Source organism: Protopterus annectens, chromosome 8.part1, assembly GCF_019279795.1.
Source record: "Protopterus annectens isolate FY-2018-M chromosome 8.part1, PAN1.0, whole genome shotgun sequence".
In the NCBI taxonomy this organism is placed as follows: Eukaryota; Metazoa; Chordata; order Ceratodontiformes; family Protopteridae; genus Protopterus; species Protopterus annectens.
The window spans coordinates 450,960,768-450,988,418 of NC_056742.1; the positions used below are offsets into that span (position 1 = coordinate 450,960,768).

A 27,651-nucleotide genomic window follows, 5' to 3' on the forward strand; every position below is an offset into this window, starting at 1 on the left:
AGTCTGTCTGGGTCTCCCCCAGACTACCAGACCCACATGCTTGTCTCCTAGCCTGACTGCATGTAACTGCACAAACACAGGGTACTGCCTCATCCAAATCCTTCCCTATCAGGATATCTGTAGGATGGTAGTTTGGTACCCTTGTTGTCTCAAGACAACCCACTATTGGCATTTTGTCTTTCCCACTTACTGGCTCCCTCACCTTTTGTTCCCCACCTTGCCTCCATGGATACCTGTATGCCACATGGCCCCACTGGTTGCATTCAAAACATTTAACCCTAGCTCCTGGATGTGTACCTGAACTAGTAGCTTCTCATGCTACTGGCAGATTCTGTTGGGGCACTCTGTGATACCCACCATGGGGTCCTTTAGATCCATGAGCAGTAATGGGGGTCACCTTCCAGTGCAGGGCTGCCCTGTTTGCCAGGTATAGGTCTCCCTTCTTCCCCAACTCATCTGAAGTAGAACATCATCTATCAGCTAACCAGATCCTCATGTCCTCAGGCAAAGTGCTGAAGGCATGTTCCCTCACCAAAAGGTCTGCCAGCCCTTCACAAGTGGTGACCTGACATCCACTCACCCACCTATGGAAATAAGTGCTCAGTTTAGCAAAATATTCATACACACTTTCATCTGCCTTGCTTCTATGCTCACGAAACTTTTTCCTATATGCTTCAGGTGTTAGCTTAAACAATTCTAACAAGTGATTTTAACAGCAGTATAATCAAAACATGCAACGTCAGACATTTTTGACAAAATAGCTACAGCTTTACCATGGAGTAAAGGAGTCAGAAACTGTACCCAGAGCCTTTGGTCAACACTATACTGTTTGCATACCCTCTCAAACATATGAATGAAACTATCAAAATGATCCCCCTCTTTAAACTGCGGAAGAAATTTACTGACCTTTTGTGCTGCTGGGGTCCAGTTACTCCCTTCCCCATTACCTCCATGACTTTGGCAAAGAGTCAGCATTTCCCTCTCATGGCTCCTCTACCACTCCTTTTCCTCAGCTTTTATCTCCAAATGCCTGGCCTCCAACTCAAGTCTCTTTAGCTCCAGATGGATTTTTAAGTCCTCTGCAGAAAGGTTGAGCTGTCCATTCTCCGACGGTATTATATCTCCACTGCCAGTCTGATTGTCTTCCTGGTTGCTGTTTTCTGATGCAGCTGTAACCAAGTCTGCAATCAGGTCTGCCTTAGTCAGGTTTCCATGCACCGGTCCCCTAGCCTGGCACAACTCCACCAGGTGGCTCCTTGTTAGCTTTCCATACTCCTCTGCTGACTTGCTGCCTGCTCATCCTGACTAACTAAGCTAACAAAAGAAATAAAACAATTGTGATCTGAACTCTGAGTATTCACTGTGTGGCTGATTTACAGTACAAAACACCTTCAAAGCTCAGTATATACAAGCTACAGGAATTCACTCTACCCACACCACTATAAGCCATTTAGTATTTGCCAACCAATTATATGTGGTGTGGATATCCCACCTCTGCCAAACAATTAACATGTGACACCCATTCCCTGGCCCAGCAATCAAGGACCCTCAATACTCACCACTAACACCAGTGAGGGTCGTCTCATATAGCAGGAAAGGATAACAAATACACACAATAAAGTGCAATTTCCCTTAAGAACCCACAGAGATCACAGTCAGTCCGGGGCTGGTATCTCCCTTGCTCTTCAGGTCCCCAATAAGACTTCCAACTAGCACAGCTATATGGTCCAGATCTCATTCTAGTGGGCAAGCTAAAAAAACCTCCAGCATCCTCTCTGTCCAACCAGTGCTTCATGTCCCTGCCCAAGTAACTCACACACACACACACACACACACACACACACACACACACACACACACACACACACACACACACACACACACCTTGAGAAGAGTTTATACAACCACACAGACACTCCTGGGGAAGCTGGCACAGGTTCTCCAGCTGTGCCCCTTTTTCCCAAACTATATGGTAGAAATCACTGCCACCACCCAGCTAACAATTATCAGCTACCCAAAGGCCCTAAAAAGGGTGTCCAATTATTACTGTGCAATATTATTATCCACCTGATAGGTGCGAATAAATAGTCATGGCTTATTAGAGTGAATTGGTACAGGATCACTATATACATGCAATGTACTCTAGAGCTTAAATTATCTCTACACAAAACAGCCACAGTTAAAAGGGTTTCAAAATATTTAATAATAAACAATTAAAAACACAAGACAATACTTTTTACTACACAGTGCTAGTCAAGTGTTCAGAGATCACAGAGAAATACTTAAAATAATTCAGTAGTACAGTTCTGACATCACAGAAAACCACTTAGTCTAATCTTTCTAGTTTCTAGCTATTTCTAAGAGAACACACAAATCTAAGATAAACTTACATATAGAGCAAAACAGTGCTGATGAGTTGGATGGTCAAGACAAAAATGCTTAATGCTCTCTGATTCTCTCTGTTTTTAAAATCGCATTCCTGGTTTACATTACATCATTCTTCACACTTCCCCAGGTTCCCAGGCTAACAGAAACTACATTTACATTCTTAACATCTCCTTTTATTACCTTGCAGCTGGTCAAAAAGCAGAGCAATAAAATACATTTGCATGTTTAAATCTAACAATTTAACTCTTGGCTAAAACAATAGAAAGAATGCCTTCATTTAGACATTTCAGCACTGTGTTTAGATCAAAGGGTCACAACATGCTTTACTTGGTCAGATTTCTGCCAGCAGAGTGCACTGTTGTTACATTTTTGCAGTTCCACATGTAGCACTATTTTTACCACTTAAGACAACAAGCCTGTGGTTTACATTAATATTTACAGATGACAGAATTATCTTCAAAATTCTATCTGGCTAGGTTGGCAGCCTTCATCTATCTTCACCCAATCTTCACAGCACCTACCTTTTATTATCAACAAAGAGGCTATGATACATCTGTAAAGAACACACTGAAGGGAACAGGAATAAGGACAAACTAATGCAGCACTCCGCTACCACGTTTTCTAATTCCTGACACTGCCCCACTCATACTAATCCCATGCCCTGTTCTTTAATCCAGTAAGGGTTGAACTCCATAGTTAAATGTCTACACCCAATACCTGCTGATTTTCTAGTAGCCAGCTGGAGCAAGACTGAGTGAAAGGTCCAGGTAGACTGGAATTCCTCTGTCGAACTATCTTGTGAGACTGACATAAAATTGAGCCAGGTTTGACTGACAGTTCCTTCTGTCCATGAATTTATACTGGATGTTATCCTGGAGACCATGTTCCTCCAGCAGAGCAGCTAATTCCTCCCTCATTACTTTCTCCACAACTGTCCCCTGCCATTGCTGACAGGCTAACTGTTCTTTAGTTCTGTAGAAAGTGGCAACTTCCAGCCTTCTGGCACTTCTGCACTGACAAATGGTCTTTTGAACATCTCCATTTGGGGGACCAACAAGCAAAATGACAAGATTTTTGAAGGCACTGGGAAGAAACTCCTCTGGTGCTTGTGTCTTATAGTGCCTTGTGGCAGTCAGTTCCCTCTCCACGCCCTTCATGCCTTATCTTAGTGTTTTTCCACTGCTCCCTTGCTCTGCCTATCTCTCTCTCAGCATAGCTTCACAAAGATGTCTGTGAAGTATTCGTTCAGTACCTCTGCATTTTCCCTGTTTGCCGCAGTATCCATCTCATGCTTCCATACATACTCAGCCTAGCCAGGTCTATCTCTCCCTTTTTTTTTTTTTTCCCTTTCTCCTTTCTGATGTACACTTAAAGAGCCTTTCTTATTATTCTTGATCCCTTCTGTCATTTTTCCTTCAACATAATCCTTTGCATGCTTCAGCTTCAGTTTTGCCCACCATCTTTTGTTCCTGGGTTGTATCTCCAGTACCTCGTACTATCTCCTTTCTCATGTATGTGTTATTTTTGCCATAACTTCTAAGCTCATATTCCTGTACAGTCATGTTTACCTTTTTTATAATTTGCCCCTTTTTCAAACCCTTATCTGTACCTCTAATCTCATCTGTGACTAGCCCCCTAAATTGTCCAGCTATTGGCCTCTGGAACACTAAATCATCTTCAATCTTCACCTCATTTCAAGAAAATCCATTAAATGTTGTACTTCTGTCATCTTTGTATTTCTACTGCAGTCCTCATTCTAAACTCACACAGTCCAATGATCTCATTTTGCTAATGATGCTGTCACATGGACATCCCAGTTTACTACCAAAATCTTGGAAGACAACCATCTTGAAAATCATAATTCTGAGATCATAATATTGAGAGAGCAAAACAGTGAAGGTTCCCAATATCAGAATCATGGACTTGACCCCCCCCCTGCAGTTCCCATGTTAGTATCCATTCCTAGATCCACACAGTTGTAATACCCACTTCAGCACTCATTCCTAGATTCACATTGTTGCCTGACCCACGTTTAGGATTCTTTCCTAGATTCACACTGCTAGGGTAATTCAGTATCTATGTTTTTTAGACATTCTGGTCCCCTGGATTCTCATTCTATGTATAGGCTTGTTCTGACTACTAGGTTATGGTCCTTATGCTTTGTGTTCCACTAACAATGCAGCATTGAGTTATTGTCATAAATAGGCTACTGACACCAGTAAGAGCCATTGCCCAAGCCAAATGAAACATTAGTTTTGCTGAGAACATATTCTATTCAACTTACAGGCTTCTGCTGACAGAAACAGATATTGGGCCATGTGATGTTGCAAACTATGAGCTAAGTAGACATTTGCAATATTTTTACTCTGAAATAATAAGCATACTTGGTTATCTTTAACTGTAAATACATTTTTACTCAATGCAGAACGTGTAATCATAAGAGCATGCACATCTAATGTGCTCTCAATTTGAATAATTAGTGACATTTATAGCCAACTTTTCACTTTTCTTCTCCAAAGACATGAGAGAGTACTTAATGAAGCAAAATAAAGGCATTGCACTTGGTAGAACCCTAAAAACATTATGCAGTTTAAGGCTTAAAGGTTGGAGTAGCTTGAATAACTAGCTGACCAAAGGAGCCATAATATCAAACCCTGCATGGTTTATACTTCTAAGTTGAACCTCATACAGTTCACGCTCTGTCCAGTCAGTCAAGATGTCTTGGAAAGTTACCTTGTGTGCTGCTTTATGTCCCCTTTTCAGCTCCACAAACTCGTACAATACTGTACTTAGCCCATTCCTTGCCAGGGTAATTGTCTGCATATGGGAAATGACATCCAAGTGCCACATGAAACTTTTCCTTACTCATACATATTTTCCTGCATGTCTCAGATGGTCCTTGAAGTCACTATACTCAGACTAACACTATGGTTATGCTGTGACATGTGACACCGGACAGTTCTAAGTCTGTGCGATATGCACATTGTTGCCACTGATAGAGTGTGTAGGATGTTGCTATCACTGCTTACCACATGAGCCACTCTTCTGCAGATATGAGTGGGGCAGTTCATAGACATTTCATCCTCTCTCTCTCTATGCCAGTAATATAGAGGCTCCTTTTACATTTGATTATAATTACAGGATCTTATGAGGGATTCACTCCGATTGCTGGGAGATGTTAGCTGCCACTGTGTATGGGGGGAGGGGGGCAGAGGAGGTGAAACTACATTCTCCAACTTAACATTGAATTTTATAGCAACTTTTTGATGTCTCACTAAGATGAGATGACTGAAATACTTCCCAAATTAGTGCATTCTCTTTATTTTACACCAACCGATCACCAGCTCTTACCTCGGTCACTGATAAACTGTAAACATCTTGGTTGTGGCAGTGTGCCTGTGTGCACTGTACAGACAATGGGATGTGTCTTTACATCTGTCTGTTATAAAATCACATTTTGTGTAACAACATGCCACGAAATGCTGCTGCTCAACTATTACATCTGAAGCAGAACATTACCAGTACCGGGACAGTTTGTACATTGTTTATCTTTTCTTTGCAGTTGTATAATCAGACATTACAACATCCCCTTTACAGAGTACTCCATGATTCATTTACAGGTCCATAAGTAAACACTAAGCTATCAGTCTGCAGATTATTATAAGCCTAACCAGTAACCAGAGGTCAGAATCAAACCCTGCCTTGTATCTGTGAGGTTAAGAACTTACACATTTTGCCACCCCCACACACTTTTTTCATATTTTGGGCAACTTTAACTACTGTTTAATGAAATAGGATGGCTATACCTCCAATGCAAAATATACCCAAACATTCCTAGACTTAACAAAAATTGCCTTCAGCAGTTGGTAAATAAACATACTAAAGGGCGTTTCCTTCTACAGTGAAATCAGACCTCAAACTTGTGACCACCTTTAAACTCCCAAAAGCTCCTACAGCAAACATCACTGCATTTAAGGACTACAAACTTGTCAGCCTCAACCTGCTCTGTAATGAAATATCAAAATTCATTCATGACTGCACCACCCGTAACTTCGCTTTGCTAAGGAGCTGCATATCCATTTAGAAAAACGCATGGAGCAGTCCCTTTCAGAACCAAGTCTCATGGAAAATTCAAAACAAACCACCGTGGCAGTCCACAGCCATAAATAAAATATACACCAAAAGAAAGAAAACCCTTAACTTATTTATTAAATCAATAACCCGTCTTCTTGAAGATATCAAAAACATTTAAAAAAATGAAGAACACTGTCAGGTCCACTAAAGGAGAACATGAATTTGTGCTGGCCTCTGAAACAATTCCTACATTGCTCTGAATTTATTTATAATGACACTTCTGTTCTGCTCCAATAGACACTTTGAATATTCTTGCAAATAAATTTAGTGCCATCTTCATCACCAAGGCTTCTATTCAAAGCCCCAAAATATCTGAATCCCTTACTATCCCAATTACCTGTACAAATAATTTATTGAAATTTTTATCAAGACCAAAAATAATGCCTCCATTGAACCTGATAATATACCCAGAACTTAGTTAACAGTGTTACACATACTCCTGCAGGCACACTTCTTACATTGTATATTCTAAGTTTTGTTATTGGATTTGTCCGTGATAAATTATGCACTGCAGTGGTGATATCACTCCGTGAAGGTGGCCTTAGAACTGACCTGGGTAATTACAGACCTATCAGTCTTAAAAAAACATACCTGCAAAGTGAGAAATATATTATAATTGATTTCATAAACTGCAATTTCAAGAATCTTATTAAATACTCCCAACAGTTTGGCTTTGCAAACGATATCCTGTCTATTTAGTCCAGTAAACATCTTCAGAAGGTTGCAGAGCCTGCAGATGGTGGTCATACTGCACCCATGGACCTCATTTCCATGTGGGCAAATGGGATAAAAGACAGAATCCACATAGTGCAATTTGCAGTTATCTCAGCTAAGAGTATGAATGTGACCAAAAGTGTCCCTTAGGGCTCAGAGGTGTGATCTCATCTTTTTGTATTTACTTTTCACATCTCCAGAGAGACAGGACTTATATTCACTACACTTTGCTATTGACTGCAAATTAGGGGATGCTAAGTCAGCCAATGACATCCAAACCTTCCAAAATACTAGTTGTGAACTAAAGATGGTCTTAAATTAAATGGTAAAAGTGTAGCATCATCATTTTTGGTATCATTTAATTACAGCAGACATATACATGATAAAGCGCAGTAAATATCAGAATCACATCTTTAGTTTGTTTTTATGCCATAAGAACTAAAATAATATTAGTTTCTCAGAAAAGGTGATATTTGCTGTTATTTTAAATATAGAAAATGCAGTTTTGATAGTACGTACGTATACCCACACATTTGACAAGTTTTTGGTTACTTCCCATTAGCACTATTAGTTTATACAATACCCATAAGTGAGAGTGTTAATGTGGCATTTTTGGACAAGATGAGCAGCATTGTGTCAGGCCGTCTCTAAGGCCATCCTCCATGTTAATGTGGGAATCTAGGGAAAGGTCATTTGATAATTAGCCATGTGCTTCCTGTTCCAGAACTGTTTCAGGGAAGGCATTTACAAGTCAAGAGATTCCAAAGAGTTTAGCAGAGCTGCTCCTTCCATGTTGTGGTAATAAACACTGCCAGAAGATTTTGTTCATCCATCACTATATAGGTAAGTGCTTGGGAGTTTAGTAGTAAGGTAGGATTGGAAGGGGTGTGTGTGTGTGTATGTGTGTGTGTGTGTGTGTGTGTGTGTGTGTGTGTGTGTGTGTGTGTGTGTGTGTGTGTGTGTGTGTGTGTGTGTGTGTGTGTGTGTGTGTGTGTGTGTGTGTGTGTATGTGCGCGTGTGTGGGTGTCTGTGGATAAGGGTGGCTGTCATACCTCCACACACCCCTAGACTAACAAGCAGAGTCTGTAAAGTTGGGTGGGGGGCAACACTAGCCAAGAGTAATTCATGTCAAAATGGCATTTTAACAGTATGGGGATCAGGTGTCAGAGTGGGGGAACATTAGATATCAGGAAAAAGTAGCATGCTTTAAAAGGCACTAAACAGGATTCAAAATGTGCACCTTCTCACCTCCCACGTAAGATATCAGTTCTCTGCAACTACACTATATGCCTGGGATTGATATTTCAAATATATATAAGGAATAAAAAAAGGAGGGGAAAGGGGGATTTGAACCACACAGCCATGACACAAGAAACACCTGTATTTGCTTTCTAACTGAGAAATTAGTAACCCTTATGTTTTTATAATATATACAGGATCTCAGGCATTATTTAATGCTGCAACATTTTGTGATATACTAGGGAGAGAGAATGGAAAGGTTACGTATGCCTCTCAACCTCATAAACAGCTTTTGCCCTAGCATGCATTTACTGAAGGAAAGCAAATGTGAAACTTGAATGCCTGGCATTAAGGACTGACAGTAATCATCTGTGAATTTTCTGGGCAGGGGAAAATGTAGATATTGTTGACATTCTGAAGATAGGGACAGGTAAGGGGTATTTGGTTTGAACATGTGTCTGTTTTACTGTGTGCTTCCGTGTTCATGGGGGGAGGGGACACTGACTGGGGGGTGCCTCTGCTTTCACAATACAGCCACCAACACTGTTACTGCAGAAGTGCTGATCTGCACCACGAGGTAGGTAACTCAGCTCAGAGACCTGCAAATTACCCCATAATGAGGTCGTTCTTCATTGCAGTTTGTATGTCTCTGAATCACAAAATACAGTATTGTTTTGGTAGTAGGACTTTTTTACCACAGGTGGCTAAAGAACTCCTGGGACAGTGGTATGATATCAGGCCTGAAACACTTATGAATTTAGGGCAGTGCAGTGGTGCAGTGGTTAATATTGTTGCCTCACAGCAAGAGGTTCTCCAGTTCAATTCTTGGCTGGGATGCCTTCTGTGCAGAGTTTGCATGTTCTCCCTGTGTTCACATGGGTTTCCTCCCACATTCTAAAGGCATGCATCTGGAGCATTTCTGCCTGAGTCTCCACTGAAAATAGGCTCTTTCCTAGTTGCACTTTTCTGATCAACAAATGTTAAATAAATCAACGTATGCCTAAAAGTAAATATTCCTTTTATTAATGTTGTGGCAAAATTAAAATGATATTTCTCATTAAAATTAAAGATACACCTACTCTTTTGTCTTTCAAGTTAGAAACACAGTCTAAGGATATTTTGCAGGTAATTGTCCCAGTGTAATTTCTTGGTATTATAAGAGAATATGTCATATAATTTTGGTGATGCAGTCCTTTATATTCCATTACTAAAATGTCAAAAAATAAAAAAAACAGTCAGTAATAAGTGAGTTAACTAAGAACTGGAACAGCATGGATTGGCCTCTGTTTTGTGGCAGCAGCCTTTGGGAGGCCTTCTACTCAGAGTCGATTGATTTGTCCAGTTAACAAGAAGTCCAGGGATTTTGAACTCTTACAGAAATGAATCTGTGTGCACTTTACCTTTCCATTAGGGGCATTCATCTGTCTTTCACATTTGCTTCACTCCCAGCATTAGATTGAAGAACTGTGAAGTATGGATATGCAGTTTCCTAAGTTCTCTGTAGCCAGCTTGGTAGACATGGGCATTTTGAGACAATGTAGCAATTGTCTCATTATTACCAACAGCCACTTAATCCTTAAAGAAGCAGACACAGTATGATACTGGAGGCTAAACTATCACATATAACTTATAAGTCTGCATTACCACACATACTACCCACCTCTCGTAGCACACAGCATATGCATAGACAAATGTAAGCTGAAGTATTAAAAGCCAGCTTTCTAAACAACAAAGATTGCTTAGATTGCCCATTGTCAACGATATGCTTCTGCAAGGGTAAAGGCACTCAGAAAACATCATCATCACACATACTGTGTCTTTCAATGGAGCCCCAAACACTAATCCCCTACGACAAGCAAACACATTTCCCGAGACCCTCAACACAAGGAACGCCATTATAAGATCTACTGATGCCCCTCTAACCAGGCTGAACAAGGAGAAGAAAACAGTTAGTTCAATATCTGCAGCCAGGATCCACCAAATCATGCATGTACAGACTTAAGTCAATACATCACTGGCACCAGTATGAATCCATCATAGTCCACGTTTGTGTAAATAACCTGTGATGCACATCTGTAGACTATATGAAGAGAGGTATTGAGTTTTCAGATTATGTGCCTCAGGCTGGTATGTACCTGGCATTGAGCAGTGTATTACCATCACTGAGGATGATGTCACAATGCACTGAGCAGCGTATTACCATCACTGAGGATGATGTCACAATGCACTGAGCAGCGTATTACCATCACTGAGGATGATGCCATAATATGAGCAAAAAAATGGTTGATTTCAACAACTGACTGTTTTTCTAGTGTCTTTCTAAGGGAATGCAATATCTGTCAGCTTGGTAGGACATGGTTAGCAGACCACATTGTTTTGCCAAGGATGGTCTGAATCTTTTCCCTCTAGGCTTTCAAATACTGGCTACAATTTTATCCACCCTCACACTGCCTTTTTTAGGCAATGTCAAATTGACAAACCTAACAAAATAGCAAAATCAACTCAAATGAACCTCAAGGTGTTACTGTTCAATATCAGGAGAGCCTAAATAAAAAAAAAAAGCATACTCCCTCCAAGCCCTCCTCACACTCGAGAATATAGAGAGCTGTGCAGTTATAAAGTCACAGGGTAAAAGTGGTAGAGTACCCTGGCAATGCAAGTTTTCAGTGCCTTCCACCCATTTAGACCAGTAGTTGCACAAACAAAGGCTAAAGGTGGAGGTGTCTCAACATACATCAATAACAAGCATATCGCTGTGGTGGTCAAACAAGATGATGGGCTGGAGCTCCTTCACATGCAGATCACTGTAAATAAAACCTATTCCCATAACCTAGCCAGCTATATGTCACCCACCATGTCTCAAGAAGGTCACAATGCATACTTGGACCTACTGGAGACACTTACCATTCAGCCTAATACCTTACTCATGGTAGACTTTAAATACCCCACTAGATACTGGACATGGTCTTAAATTTACAGACACAGAGATTCCTGGACTTCATAAATACAAATCAAATAGTGAATACGCCATCTTGAGGCTCCAGCATACTGGACATTGTGATCACAAATATGGGAGAACACTGCACCCCCATGTCTCATCTTCCCTGGTAAGGTCCAACCATAAAGCCATCCCCTTCATAACCAAAATCAACCAGGTAATCCCATTAATATCAAAAGCTGTCATAAACTATTTCAAGACAAATTATTTTTATTAAGTGACAGTTTATCAAAATTCAATGCCCTTCGAAACCCCAAGAACACAGGAGTCTGTGCTGATTTGCTCTCAGAAACTGTGTACAGCCATTTCAATGGCTGAATAGAGACTGCTGTACCTACTAGAAGTAGGGCCAGGGCTAGGCCCAGAAACAAACTGCCCTGATGGCATTGCAAGTTAAACAGGATATACAACAAAAGGAAATATCAGAAACTGTGTACAGCCATTTCAATGGCTGAATAGAGACTGCTGTACCTACTAGAAGTAGGCCCGGGGCTAGGCCCAGAAACAAACTGCCCTGATGGCATTGCAAGTTAAACAGGATATACAACAAAAGGAAATATCAGAAACTGTGTACAGCCATTTCAATGGCTGAATAGAGACTGCTGTACCTACTAGAAGTAGGCCCGGGGCTAGACCCAGAAACAAACTGCCCTGATGGCATTGCAAGTTAAACAGGATATACAACAAAAGGAAATAATGATGGCAAAAATAAGGAAGGGAAATTCCCATAAAGATAAAAACTGTCTCTAAATAGGCAACTAAGAAGATTAATTACATAAAGCAAAGCCAACTTTGAGGTTAAGATAGCCTCCCAGGTGAAAGACAGCCATAAGACCTTCTTCAGCTATGTCAGAAACCTCAAGGGCAGCACACAGCAATGTGCTGAACTGGTGGTTAACAGCACCACATTCACAAGGCCTGGCAATATAGCAAACCTTTTAGTGAACAAATTCAGTTCCAACTTTATCCCTCAACTACCACTCTGACCACCCCCCCCCAAAATACCAAACATATCCCCATCAACTATAACTAGGGAGCATGTACTGGCTGCACTTTCTAAAGCCAAGAATGTGGTCTCAATGGGACCCAATAACACCCCGGGTTGCATCCTGAACAGTCTAAATATGTCTTATCAGGACCCCTGGAGACATTTAACTATAGTTTTAAAACAAGCTTTGTGGCACATGAATGGAGTGCTGCAACAGTAATTCCTCTTCATAAGGGAAAACCTTCAACAATTCCTGGAAACTGCAGACCCATCAGCCTGACTAGTCTTGCTTGCAAAACCATGGAAAGAGTTGTCATTGACATTATCAAAAAAGAAACTGGATCCATCCTAGTTTGGCTTTGTCAAAGAAGGGTCATTCTTTTTCTTTGAAAAGGTCATGAAGGCAATGGATGAGGGGAAATGATGCATATTGCATATCTAGAGCTGGTTAAAGTTGTTGTATCTTTCGGCTTTTCCCGGTTAGGGGCCACCACAGTGGAACTCCGGTCCGCTAATGATTGGCAGTAGGTTTTTACTTACCGAGTTGCCAGCCCTGACGCACAACCTTCAACGAAGGTACGCCCATTCACGCATGTCTCCGCACAGAAGACGCTTTAGCTGAGAATCGAACAGGACAACGTCTTACTGTGAGGCGACAATGCTACCGCAGCACCACCACCGCAGTTAGTCTAATACCTCACTCAGGCATTATCTACAAACTTATAGAACTAGGTACAAACCCCTTTATAACACACTCAATAGCTAGCTGGCTCAGTGATAGGACACAGGAAGTTAGAATAGATGAGACCACCTCCACAAAGAGACCAGTCATCAGTGAAGTCCAGCGGGGCTCTGTGTAAGGCCATTCCTCTTTGGCATCTAATTCTCAGATTTCAAAGCCAATGTCAATAGCTGCTGACTAAGCAAATTTGCAGATGACTGCAAACTGGGAGCAGTCATTAAATCCCCCCAACATGAGAACATGATTCAGGAAGGTCTAACAAAGACAAATGCTTGGAGCCAAACTATGGATTAAAACTCAATACCAAGAACTGCATTATAGTACCTTTTGGGAAGCCACCCCAGGTAACTAAGTCATTAATAAAACACCCCTCAAAGTTGATTCACTAGTCATGGAACTGGGAACTCATATAGATAGTTATCTAGTCTTTGAACAACATCTGTCCAAGGTAGTAAGTAAATCCTTCTATGTTCCTTAACTTATAATCAAGGGCATGGCATTTAGGTCCAGACAGGTCACCATACCACTGTACTTGGCCTTTATCAGACCCATCATATAATACAATGCCCCCTTCAGTATATACCTGACCTGACACATGCAGCAACTGGAACACCCAATGAGGTTCTTTACAGAAATAATACATTGAGTAAACACAATGATCTACAATAGTGCTCTCCTCAAAACCCTGTCTGTTTTCTCAGTATCTTACAAATTTCTGATATGTGACCTTTGCCTGGCATACAAGGCATCGGAACCCTACTTTGATAAATGTTTTGCACATCTGCAAAACAAACAGCATCGGAAGTACTAGATTAAAAGATTTAACTTTTGCTTGCAACATAAAGAAGAGCCGATATAGTTCTCAGAGAATTCCCATTCACTGGAGCAAGTTCCTTATCCATGTGAAGCAGAGTTCCCCCCATCCCTATACGTATTTAAGCATAATTTGGAGCAATAAATGAGTAAGTGAAAATTACCCCCTTGGTCTGTCACCTATGTCTCTGATGGACAGAGGCAGTCAGTAAATCACCTTCTATATAAATCAAATTTGTGGGTCACATTTGGGTTGCAAGGCTAGGCTTATAAGGGCCCTAGTGGTCGTTAGCCTAGCACATACCTCTGAACCTATAAAAATAAAATCACCACTGCACAGCTCTGGATCCTGAAATTACTATATAATTTGTGTAATATAAGGGAATAAAATGCAATCCTGTAACAAGTGCAAACAGATATCACTGTATGAAACCTTTGCAGGGTAATAACATAAGTTATAAATTTTGGATATCTGACATCAGAAAACACTTTTAAAATTAAAGACTAGAGAAGCTACTTTATATTTAGAGTAGGCAATTCCAGGATAAGTGTAACTCCAAAACTGCTATATACTTCTCAGATGTAAATTACGCCTGTTTGAGTCCGTTCTCATTACAAATGTCTGCATTATTTCCCAGTGACATAATATTTGGTCATTTCATTTTACTAGCAGGGAAGAACAATGCAAACAATATTTTGCTGTAACAAATTTCAAGCCAGCAACAATGTAAATCAGGAAAAGCATGGCTGCATACTCGGCAAACTAACTAGCTATGAATAAGCTTTGATTTCTTCACATATTACATGATTCTGAGCAAATCACGTAACCAGAAAAAAAAAAACACCCATAAAAAAGAGGTGATAGTGTCTTATGGCTCTGACCCAGATAACAAAGGCAATGCACAGAAAATGATAGCTCTGTTGTAGTTTCACAAATCATTGACAGTTACAAATACAACTAATTTGACTTCCTTTCAGAGTCATGCTATGCTTCGTACTTTCATTGTGGTTAAATCGTAAATTAGCTGGTCGGATGCAAGATACAAGTGCAGATTACATAACATCTTCATTCAGAGGAAAACAGCGTTCTGTGATTTACCCCTTATTTTTTCTTGTGAGAATGCTGTGTATATGATATCTATTAAGCCGATTGTTTACCTTCTGCAGCAGATGTTACCTGTTGTTATTGTTTAATAAAAAAATATGCTTTTCTTACAAGCAGTAAGCAATATGAAATGCTATTTAAAAACAATCTTAGCAATCTGAGCATACTCATCTACTCACTCGAAGGTGGGAATTGTTTATTTGACTCTGGCATTTAATCCTAATTATTGTGCACAACATATGAATCATATCTAAAAAAAATGGAGTTTAGCAGAAGGGAGGGGTCATTTCTTTGTTTACCACGTAGGAACTGGTCACTTTTCACTGTGACAGTGACCTCCATAAACCTGATGTGGCAAAATTTCAAAAGGTAAAATCAAGCAAAAAGGAAGGCAGCCTTGACAAAATGATTAGTTTAATCAAAGTACTAAAACATGCTTTTTGTTATGGAGGGTACCCTCACACACACTCTCTCCATGCACAGCAATCGACATTCATGATATTCTCTGTTCTCCCCAGAGAGTTAATATCATCAACTCCAATATGTCTACACCTTGGAGAAAAAAAGGAAGTGTGTCCATTCTGCAACCTCAGACTAGCACAAACAGTGGTTACATGCATACACATACACACCTTGGAACACATATGTTGCCACACCACATATCTTAGCTTTTTAATCTGATGTGACAGTTTCTAAACAAGTATGAAAGTTATTATACAATGTATACCCAGGGGTCATTCCCCAGTGTCAGATAATGTATTCCATAAAGGATGACACTGACCGAAGTCAGAAGGATATCATTTTACACATGCGGTAACTAAAAGGCTGAGATCCACAGTTGATAGTATAATCAAACCATTGAGACGCTTTAGACATATTAGCTAAGCAAGTATAGAACCCCTGCATACCTCTAAAACTCTTACTGCAAAAATTCTGTACAAAGAGTAAAATAATGGGGTGGGGGCAAAGGCACAAAAATAGGGACGGATTTTAAATATTGTTCTTACAAACTTAAAAAGGATGCTAAAGGAACAGGATTTGTGTTAGCATGCATTTTCTGAAGCACATGAAGTCAGAAACTCAAAAGTATGTTATTACTTAGGCACTTCATTCCCCTGTGATTTGCCAGAAAACCACACATTTTTTTGAGGAACAGACCAAATTTATAAGGCAGAAATCTGGACATTCTGTGAAAATCTGGACAGCTGAGAGGTATGAATTATCGATGGAAAATGTCTTCATATTCATCAGACTGCTTAATAACCACGAATCTGTCTAACTTATTAAATTACACTGTTTTTTACCTTTCCTCTGTGGTACTGAAGTACATTTGCACAAAACGTGAGTAAAAGTTTATCACACTGCCAGTAGTGGGCAGACAGAATTTACTGACTTGTCTCCAGGCAGAGTAACCATTTTCTAACAGCCAGCTGACATGTTCTACTTCTTAAGATTTAAAGAAATTACTACTCCCAATGTTACATCATGTTATTTGCTTAAAAAAAAATAACTGGTATCCTTATTAGAACCTGACAGCAACATGGAAGGCCATTAAATATGTGTGTGTGTGTGTGTGTGTGTGTGTGTGTGTGTGTGTGTGTGTGTGTGTGTGTGTGTGTGTGTGTGTGTGTGTGTGTGTGTGTGAGTGTGTGTCAGCGGGTGTGTGTGTGTTTGTACAAGTGTGAATGCAACATATTATGGTATTTGCTTCAGGGAGTTAGTCAAACAAACAATTTGATTTACATAATCAAGCAAGATGACTGCCAAAGATGCCAGACATCACTAAAAAGCTCTTATTCTAATAAAGTGGCTTTGTTTTTTCTTAGCCTCAGTTTGAAATTATGTTATATACTTTACAAATTATAGTTTTTAAAACGTTGTACAGATATTACTCAAACTTTAGATTTAATATATAGATAGAGGGATAGTGATATATACAAGTGCATTACATAACTGTCATATTACTTGATACCAAACTCGTGTATATCCCAAACCAATCCTTGATCTAATTAATCCAGAAAAAATATAGCTTTCTTTTTGTTTGTGTGAACAGCTAAATGAAGGCAATGTCGGCAGAACATTAACTTTTACACTCTGACACAATTTAAACTGAAAGAACTTACCACTGCCAATTCCTTATCTGTTTTAGGAGAGGAGTCCCCAGGAAACCTAATGATAGGTGATGGTGCAGATAACGTTTCCTGCAAAATTAGAAGATCGATCAAAGCTAGCTTCAGCACAATTCCAAATACTATTTCCTTCATTTTGTTCAAGTTTCTGCCTCCTCTGCTACAAGAAAAATATGTCTGTTAAAAAGATCCCTGTGCATAAAATCTCCACTGTTCTTAAGCAGACATCCTAACTCCCTGTGTGCCCTGCTGTTTTGCTTGTTCTGACATTCCTTTGCATGCTTTAAAAACCAGACGCACAACCTCCAGACTGCAAAAGTTTGGAAACTAGCTGAAACATGAAAAGGGCAGTCACAAGATGTGATTCACAGCTCTATCCCATCAATAACAAAATGTTCGTTGTCCTAGCTGGCTAAGAAAGGCCTTTGATGCTGGTCGAGTTATAATGCCTGAATGTTTCAAAGGAACTGAAAAATAAAGAAAACATGTAGATGGTGAGCTATTACTTTATTATATATAATGTCAACTTTTTGCTTTTTCTGCGTTCAGAGAAATATCCTCTAACATTGAATCTATCCAATATTCTAAATGTTGGCTGTTCACGAATTTCCTAATTATGTACATGTATACTGTAAGCAGTAAATCACATTGTGGTATGCATTATTAGACAAGTCATAATTAAATAAAGAAATATTGGGAAAACTGAGCTTCGACACTATTAGGTACAGAAGTTTTGCTGAGTTTGTCAATTACTGAACCCTCAGATCCTATTTTCCAGGTTATTACTTGGAGTAGTAAGTAGTTGAAGAATGTTTGTTGTCACGCAACATGCAGGCATGGCTTGATGATGTTTAAAACCAAAACCACTGTTCCTTCCACTTAACAGCTCAATGCATATTTTATCCCATCTAATAAACAGAGAATTATTCTATAACTTTCCATAATCATGCATCTTCATAGATTGTTATTGTATTAATAAAATGGGAATTAGTGATGTAACATACTGAAAAAAAAAACATGCGCCACTGCAAGGCATATTGGGAATTATGCATATTTTCATTAAATAGTGGCAATATAAAAATGTATGAACTCAAACCCTCAAGTAATACAATGTTCAGCAGGTATTTGAATATTAGTTCATCAAACCACAATAATAGGACTGGCAAGTAATGCTTGAATATAGCAGTATCCATACTTTTCAGGAGAACGCAAAGATTTGTTTTCTTCTTGCGTCTCCAAGCTTTTGGTATTAGTGAAAGTTTGACATTTAAGTTTTCTGTCTGTAGTCAGTGTACTTTTCTGTTATTATTATTTCTGAGTCTTATTTACACTCACTCTCCTAGCTTTGTTTTATTGACATTTTTTTTTCGGTAACACATTATTTGTGTTCATGGTTACAAACTCTCTTTTGTCTTCAGAAATGCCTTATACGGTAATTTGGAAGATAAATCAGCTACACAAAATGCATGAATGAGTGACTCAAACCTGCAGTGCTGTCTGCAAAGAAACATGGCTTGTCAAATGGAAATGTACAAACCATAAACTTTGACAATCTGGGTGTTTAAAATAAATCCTTTACAGATTAAAAGAACAATCACAAACAATTAAGGCAATGGACAAAACTCTAAGCAAAAAGTAGTGTTTAGTTCAAATACTAGAACTAATATGAATCCTAGTGGTAAACTATCAACTATTACTATCATAAATCTTCTGTATCTTAGCTAAACACGTAACAGTCAGTGTTTAATGATGTCATGTAACGTGGGACTTTAGGAAGGATAAATGTTTATAAATCACAGACATTAATGATCATTATGCAGTAGTGTACACAAATACCCTGTACAAACACTTAAGTGACTGCATAAACTCTGCTGTACCTCACCGGATCAAAACCAGGTATTCCTTTAAAAACAAGCCACCATGCTGGACTTCAAGTTTAAACAGATTATATAACAAGAGGAAGAAACTGTTGTCCAAAAGCAAGAGGGATATCACTCTGCAGAGGAAGAGTTCCCTCCTAAGCCTACACAGGAAAATCAGAAATCTTGTAAAGTCTTCTAAAGCAAATTACAAATATAAAATTGCATCCCTAGCCAAGGATAATCATAAGACATTTTTTAACTACATATGAAGTCTAAAAAGGAATGCCCAGCTATGTGCCGAACTAGTTGTAGATGGGATCACTCATACTACACAGGAAGATACCCCCAACCTGCTAGCTGACAAATTAAGTGCAAACTTAACCCCCCCATCCCCACCTACCATATCCCAAAGCATACCTGACACCTGTCCTCTGCCTAGTATCTCTAGAGAAAAGGACATCTCTGCACTCACCAATGCCAAAAACATAGCCTGAATGGGACCAGATAATATCCCAGGTTGTTTACTAAACAATCTAAAACAAAACCTAGAAGACCCACTTGGCATTCTCTTTAATCATAGCTTGAGAACTGGCTATGTTCCTGCCAAATGGAGAACAGCAACAGTAATCCCCCTGCACAATGGTGGGCCATCGACTGACCCCAGAAACTGGAGACCTACAAGTCTAACCAGTCGCTTCTGCAAGGCCATGGAAAGATTATCAAGGACCTTATCAACAAGGACATAAGTGACCTCCAAACGCTGGACTCAACCCAGTTTGGCTTTGTTAAGGGTAGATCATGCTTATTTAACCTGGTTGACTTCTTTGAGAATGACACCAAAACCATGGATGAAGGTAAGACAGTGCACATAACCTTGCCAAGGCTTTTGACACAATTCCCCACTCTGGCATCATTGAGAAACACTCTCAGATGGGGATTAACCCTTACATTAGTAGATGCAAAACCAATTGTTTCACTGACATAACACACTCTGTCAAAGTTGGTGATTCCACCTCCACCAGTAGACCAGTGACCAGTGGAGTACCACATGGGTCTGTGCTGGGCCACTTACTAATTGGCATCTATTTCTCAAAAATCCAGGCCAAAGTAGATGGCCTCTGGATCTTTAGGTTTGCTGATGACTGAAAACTGGGAGCAATCACTGAGTCCCCTAATGATGTAAACATATAACAAGAAGGGATAACACAAATGAATGATTGGTGCCAAGGCCATGTTCTAAAACTAAATGCAAAAAATGCATTATTATTCTGTTTGGTAAAATGGAATTCTCTACAAATTACAATATTAACAGCACCCATGGGTTCCAACCCAGTGGTGCAAGACTTGGGAACACAGGTTAATAGCAATCTGAACTTTGACCACCGAGTTTCCATAGTAGTAAGGAAAGCCTTCTATGTAGTGCACCTCATAAGCAAAGGCATATCATCCAGGTCAAGGGATGTTATAATTCCACTGTAGTCAACCCTCACTAGACCACTAATAGAGTATAATGCATTCTTTTGCATGTACTTCACTAGAAACCTGCAGCAGCTGGAGACACCTCAGAGATTTTTCACTAAGAAAATACAGAGGCTCCAAGCCATGACCTACGTGTACAGGCTGAAAGCCTTGTCACTTTACTCTGTATCTTATATGCTGCTGAGAGGTGACTTGTGCCTGGCCTATAGGGGAGTCTCGGACCCTGTCCTAATGGAAATGCTGTGCGTCTGCAAGTCAAATAGGACAAGAGTCACTGGCTCTAAGGATATTAACCTAGCCTGTGTCATTAACAGAACATGCTGGAGATACAGATATGTCTCCCAGAGACTGATGCTTCTCTGGAATAGGCCTCCTAATCACGTAAAACAGAGCTCTTCACTGACCTTATTCAAATGCAACCTAAATAATTGGATGAGAGACCGCAAATTCACCCCTGGGGTGGCACCGTTGTCCCTCATTGATAGAGGCAGCCAGTGTTGATCACACACTCACTCTGTCCATAAATTCATCTTGCAAACTACACAAAAACAAATGGAGATACTTGGGATTAATATGGCCAGGCTTGTAAAGGCTCTAGGGCTGCTAGCCTAGTAACCTCCTATGAACCTATAAATAAAGCAGTCACTGCTGCCTCTACTACTAAGAGCACAAATACATTACATTACATTTGTTTGATAAATTAAGTGGGTATAAACCTACATAGTCTGCCCCTTAAGTGCTTTTAATATCCTATCTCCTATCCATCCCTCATTTCTACCTTAACCTTACTCTGCCAATCCAATATCTTCTTGAATGTCTCCATGGAATCTCCCTCCACTAGCCATTCCAGTAGTCCATTCCATGGTTCCACTACACTCTCCCTGAAGAAGTACATTCAGATATCCAGGCAATAATTATTTCCTTCAATCTTCTGCACATTCTTCCTCCTTTCCCTCCAACCTTACCATTCAGGGTGACTCATTCATATCTCATGGACATAATCATGTGTGCCTCTAGCATGCTTCCCTGCTCTCATTTTATAACCTTTCCACACTTTAATTGACCTTCTCTGATGGCTTTCCTCTGAGTTGCTTACAACATTCAGTACTGCTTTGTCTGTGTGGATTTCAGAGCTGCAGACTTTGCTCAAGACAAGGCCATACCAGGGAGCGACAGAGGAGTATTATTACATATAACATATCATAAAGGCAAAGATAATGTACACTTTCAGGTATCCCATTGAGATATCTTGGATATGAAGTTGTGCTCCCATGCCATGCCCAAAAATTATAATTTCCATCTGTACTTGTGATGATAAATCTTCCTCTTCATTAGAGGAATCACATTTCTTTCCACACAACTATATTTAGAAAACAAGCCTTGATGACTTGTAACAGAAATAGTCTTAATCTCCATGGGCTCTAACAACATAGGTTCTTAGCTTGTTACTAGGCATTTGATCTTATTGATCATTTACAGCCTAGCTGCTACAATAACTGTAACATACTACCCTTTTCCATAAGGAGGTGTAGGGGTGTATTTTTGGATACCAATTTTTTTTCATTTTTCCATCGGTATCCTCAAATAGTGTAAGAAAAGTTTTTTCTTATTTTTGGATACCCACCTTTCATCCAGTTTGCACTTGAGCAATGTCAGGGAGCTGCTTTGTTTAACATGTAAGGGGAGTCTATTCCATTGGAACCAAATTATTTGAGTGAGGTACCTATCTCACCAGAAGTTTCTATTTGTAATGAAGTAAAGGCTCACTCTATTTCCACTCTACATATTCGTTTTTAAGCAACTGTTTACATTTCTTTCTTCTGTACCTAGAAATTTTGCATTCAAATTCATTGACTTAAAATGATTCCCATGTAAGCTGAATTTACAACTGATGCTTCATGACATCCATGAACAAGAAAGCATTACCTATGAGCTTAAACAATCTAGTTGTTTTATTCCTCCATTGCACCCCACTATTTAGATATTTGAGGTGATGTGCAAATATGACAACAGGGAGTATTTTACTCATGAGAGGAACAAAAAGTTTTCTAATCTTTCTAAAGCAGAGCATGCTGTTTTTGAGGTTAAGTTCTAATGAAAAATCATATCATTTTACGAAGCCTCACAAAGGTGTCAGGCTTGTTATTATGAATGCTTTTGACTATTCATCTAGAACATTGCTTTACTGAATGATAATTTTTTTTACATCAATGTCTCAATTAATGAGAGTAAAATCGGTTTTAAAAGACTTGTAGTTGGATTCAATAAACTTCATGTAAGCTTCATGCAATTCTACTTTTTGACCAGATTATCGTTGTTAAAATGGGGTAGATAGGAAAGTGGTGAAATGGGGGCAAGCAGGGGGAAGACCAAAAGGAAAGCAATATAGGAATGTGCAGGAGGTAGTAGGTAGGAAAGAACCATAGCTATCCATTTCTTCAACAGCGTAAAATGAAAATATGTACAGAATATTAGCTGAATTTGGACTGTAACCTCCACAAAGAGGGGTGACTACAACACAGTCATGTTGCATAGCCAATTGGAACAAAGTGTGTCAAGAAGACGTGTGCTTAATGAAAAGCTAAGTATGGGACGATATTGTTTGGTGGGACAGGTGCCCTTTTTTCTTTTTTTTTAACTTCAGTAAGAGAGGAATGCTGAGTAAGGGACATTGGTATTTCTGGGTCAGGTAAGTTACGTAGGTGAGAAGGCAAATGCAAACAAACAAAAGAAACAAGACAAGACACAGGGATGGTGAGGGACACAAAAGGTTGGGGGACACTATGATTGGGGTGAGGGAGGGGACAACGCAAGCCCATGCCCATCAAACATGGGGACAGTGAGATTCTAGTCCTCACCTGCAGGACTGTCATCACTGTTCCCTTACTCTGATTTCTGGCTGCAGGTGGTGGGGAAGCTTATTAACCACCACTCAACTTTGCTTAGCAGAGGTTTGTGATGGAAATTGAAAACTGTAACAATGTATCCTTTTTAACATCTAGAATGTCTACACCATGACTGCAGGTGTTCTGTTTGCTTCCTGTGTGGGCCACTAGTCCAGGTCTGTGCACTGCTAAGCATTGCACAAACAAGGTAAGCAGAGCTAAACATGAGATATATTGTGTTTCTCCATTACCCCTGTTTACGCTAAGCCACACCCCCTGCAAACACTGGCAATAAAAACTAACAAAAATGGAAAATTATGAGAAAGAACGAAAAGAAATCTATTAAATAAACACTACAAAAATTTATGTTGGTACACATGAAATATTTTTGCACAGGTCTTCAACACACACAGTAAGTGTGTCTTATCCCTCTTTGCCACAGAAACAGCTTTGCAGCAGAGGATGGAAATCATTGAGCATACAACCAAGTTTAACAGCATCCAGAGTACTAAAAGACATATGACAGTTGTTTGCACATGATATTAATTTCAGATGTACTGCACCAAGTGATCACGCACCCATTTACGACTATTGCTTGCATAAATGCACCTCTGTCTTTTCTCTCTGTGTTCGTTGTTCATTCTTGTTTTATCTGACCAGTAATCTGAAACATGCAGTCTGTATGGCATTCTGTATCATTGTCCTTAAAATGTGTTGTTTGTCTTTTCGGTTTTTCCCGGTTAGGGGTCGCTACAGTGGAACTCCGGTCTGCTAATGATTGGCAGTTGATTTGTATGGTGCCAAGTTGCCAGCCCGATGCACAACCTTCAGTGAAGACGCGTCCATTCACGCATGTCTTTCAGAGGCCACTAGACCGCAGGGAGGACATGCAGACTCCACACAGAAGGCAGTCCAGCCGTGAATCGAAAAGGAGAACCTCTTGCTATGAGGCAACAATGCTACTGCTGTACCAATTGTCCTTAAAATGTGTGAGGGTATTAAATGGCAATATACAGTTGTCATGAAATGAAGGGGAGGTTGGATGTTATTGAACAGAAGCTGTGTAATGCGTGCTGCTTACTTACATTTAAAACCTTGATACAACTACTTCTATGCTTTGTAAGTCTAATATGGCTGATACACCCACTGGAGGGAAGAGAGTCTGAATTTTTGTTGTATTTTCCTTCTCTTTACCAGTAATAATTCACACTTGCAATCCATTAGTAACAAACTCTGAGGGAGTGCCTGCACTAAGTTTACATCTGCTAATGAGTTCACACCTCATTTGCATCTTCACCATGCTCAGAGCCCTGAATCTACAGTATAAAAAGGGTACTGTTTAGCTAGGAATGTAAAGGTGAGGGGATTTGTTTATGTGGATAACACAGAAGAAGATATTACTTTGGGATATATCTGCACAGAAGACTACTGATGTTGATAAGGTATGCTTACATTTTTCAGTTATATACCTGATATGCTCAACTGTCACTAAGAAAAATTGTATGTATGTATATATATATATATATATATATATATATATATATATATATATATATACGACAAACCAAACAAGTCAAAAGACAGACTGCCCGGAACACCGACATTTCATTCCAGGTAAGTAACTGATTGGCCAACCTAAAAAATGGATTAAAACTGAAACAAACTAAACCCATCCATCTGGGGGGGCTTCATCCCACACCCCTCTACCTAAATATACCAATACCAAGATCACACTACTGCAGGGGTTAGGGGCAATGTTCACCATGGTGGTCAAGCAGTTACTTAACTGGAGTGAAATGTAGGTGTTCCAGAACAGAGGTATTATTTTTTTTCGGCTTTATCATCTCGGTATTTTAAAAGCTGGGTAAGTGGGATTTCGGTCTACTGAAGTAGACCCATATATATATATATATATATATATATATATATATATATATATATATATATATATATATATATATATATATATTATCAAATGCTACTTCTACTTGTATACACTTCCTAGAAGTGTACTGATGGTATAGGCATGTTTGTCAAGGCACTTTACTTTCTCAGATCATCATCTTCTTTTGGCTTTTCCCGTTAGGGGTCACCACAGCGGATCACCTGTTTCCATTTCTTCTTGTCCTCTGCATCTTGCTCTGTCACACCAACCACCTGCATGTCCTCTCTCACCACATCCATAAACCTTATCTTAGGCCTTCCTCTTTTCCTGTTACCTGGTTGCTTCATCCTTAGCATCTTTTTCCCAATATACTCAGCATCCCTCCTCAGCACATGTCCAAACCAACATAATCTTGCCTCTCTGGCTTTGTCTCCAAACCTTCCAACTTGGGCTGACCCTCTAATATACTTATTCCTAATCCTGTCCACCCTCGTCACACCCAGTGCAAATCTTAACATCTTTAACTCTGCCACATCCAGCTCAAACTCCTGCCTTTTTGTCAATGCCACTGTCTCCCACATGTATAACATAGCTGGTCTCACTACCCTCTTGTTGACCTTCCCTTTCACTCTTACAGGTACTTATCTGTCACAAATCACTCCTGACACTCGTCTCCACCCAGTCCATCCTGCCTGTACTCCCTTCTTCACCTCTCTTCCACACTCACCATTGCTCTGAACTGTTGACCCCAAGTATTTAAACTCATCCACCTTCATCACCTCTACTCCTTGCATCCTCACCATTCCTCTATCCTCCCTCTCATTCACACACATATATTCTGTCTTAGTCCTGCTGACCTTCATTCCTCTTCTCTCTAGAGCATATCTCCATCTCTTCAGGGTCTCCTCCACCTGTTCCCTGCTCTCACTACGGATCACAATGTCATCTGCAAACATCATAGTCCACGGGGACTCCTGTCTGATCTCGTCTGTCAACCTATCCATCACCATTGCAAATAAGAAAGGGGTCAGAGCTGATCCTTGATGTAACCCCACCTCCACCTTAAACGCATCCGTCACTCCCACCGCAGACCTCACTGCTGTCACACTACCCTCGTACATATCCTGTACCACTCTTACATACTTATCTGACACTCCTGACTTCCTCATACAATACCACAACTCCTCTCTAGGCACCCTATCATATGCTTTCTCTAAGTCTACAAAAACACAATGCAGCTCCTTCTGACATTCTCTGTACTTCTCCATCAACACTGTCAGAGCACATCTGTAGTGCTCTTTCCCGACATGAAACCATACTGCTGATCACTAATCATCACGTCCCTTCTTAACCTAGCTTCCACTACTCTTTCTCATAACTTCATGCTGTGACTGATCAATTTAATCCCTCTGTAGTTACTACAGCTCTGCACATCACCCTTATTCTTAAAAATCGGTATCAAAATACATTTTCTCCATTCCTCAGGCATCCTCTCACTTTCCAAGATTTCATTAAACAATCTGGTTAAAAACTCCACTGCCATTTCACCTAAACACCTCCATGCTTCCACAGGTATGTCATCTGGGCCAACAGCCTTTCCATTCTTCATTCTCTTCATAGCTATCCTTACTTCCTCTTTGATAATCCATTGTACTTCATGATTCCCTATCCCTACATCATCCAACCTTCTCTCTCTCTCATTCTCTTCATTCATCTTTCCATCTCCTCAACATACTCTCCTCACTTGTGAGTATGTTTCCCTCATCATCCTTTATCACCTTTTCCTGCTGCACATCTTTCCTAGCTCGGTCCCTCTGTCTAGCCATTCGGTACAGGTCCATTTCTCCCTCCTTAGTGTCCAACCTTTCATACAACTCTTCATATGCCTTATTCTTAGCCTTTGCCACCTCTCTCTTTGCCATGCACCTCATCTCCTTATACTCCTGTCTATTTTCTTCATATCTCTGACAATCCCACTTCTTCTTTGCCAACCTCTTTGTCTGTATACTCTCCTGTACTTCCTCATTCCACCACCATGTCTCCTTGTCATCCTTCCTCTGTCCAGATGTGATACCAAGCACCTTTCTAGCTGTCTCCCTTACTAGCTCTGCTGCAGATACCCAGATATATGGTAACTCTTCACTGCCACCCAGTGCCTGTCTTAACTCATCCCTGAACTCCACCTCACAATTACCCTTTTTCAATTTCCACCATTTGATCCTTGGTGCTGCCCTCACACTCCTACTCCTCTTCTTGATCACTAACGTCATCCTACAAACCACCATCCTAT

The 27,651-nt window shown here is 40.0% G+C and overlaps 1 protein-coding gene across 1 annotated transcript in view; it reads right to left on the reverse strand.

The window, feature by feature from the left end:
* Nucleotides 1-17,580, reverse strand: part of MMP2 (matrix metallopeptidase 2) — a 511,193-nt gene extending 493,613 nt beyond the window's left edge. Inside the window, exon 1 of the mRNA XM_044082007.1 lies at nt 17,245-17,580. Within this exon, the coding sequence (XP_043937942.1) occupies nt 17,245-17,385 (141 nt within the window). The 5' untranslated portion in view covers nt 17,386-17,580. The remainder of the gene's footprint in view (nt 1-17,244) is intronic.
* Between the last annotated feature and the right edge of the window lie 10,071 nt (nt 17,581-27,651).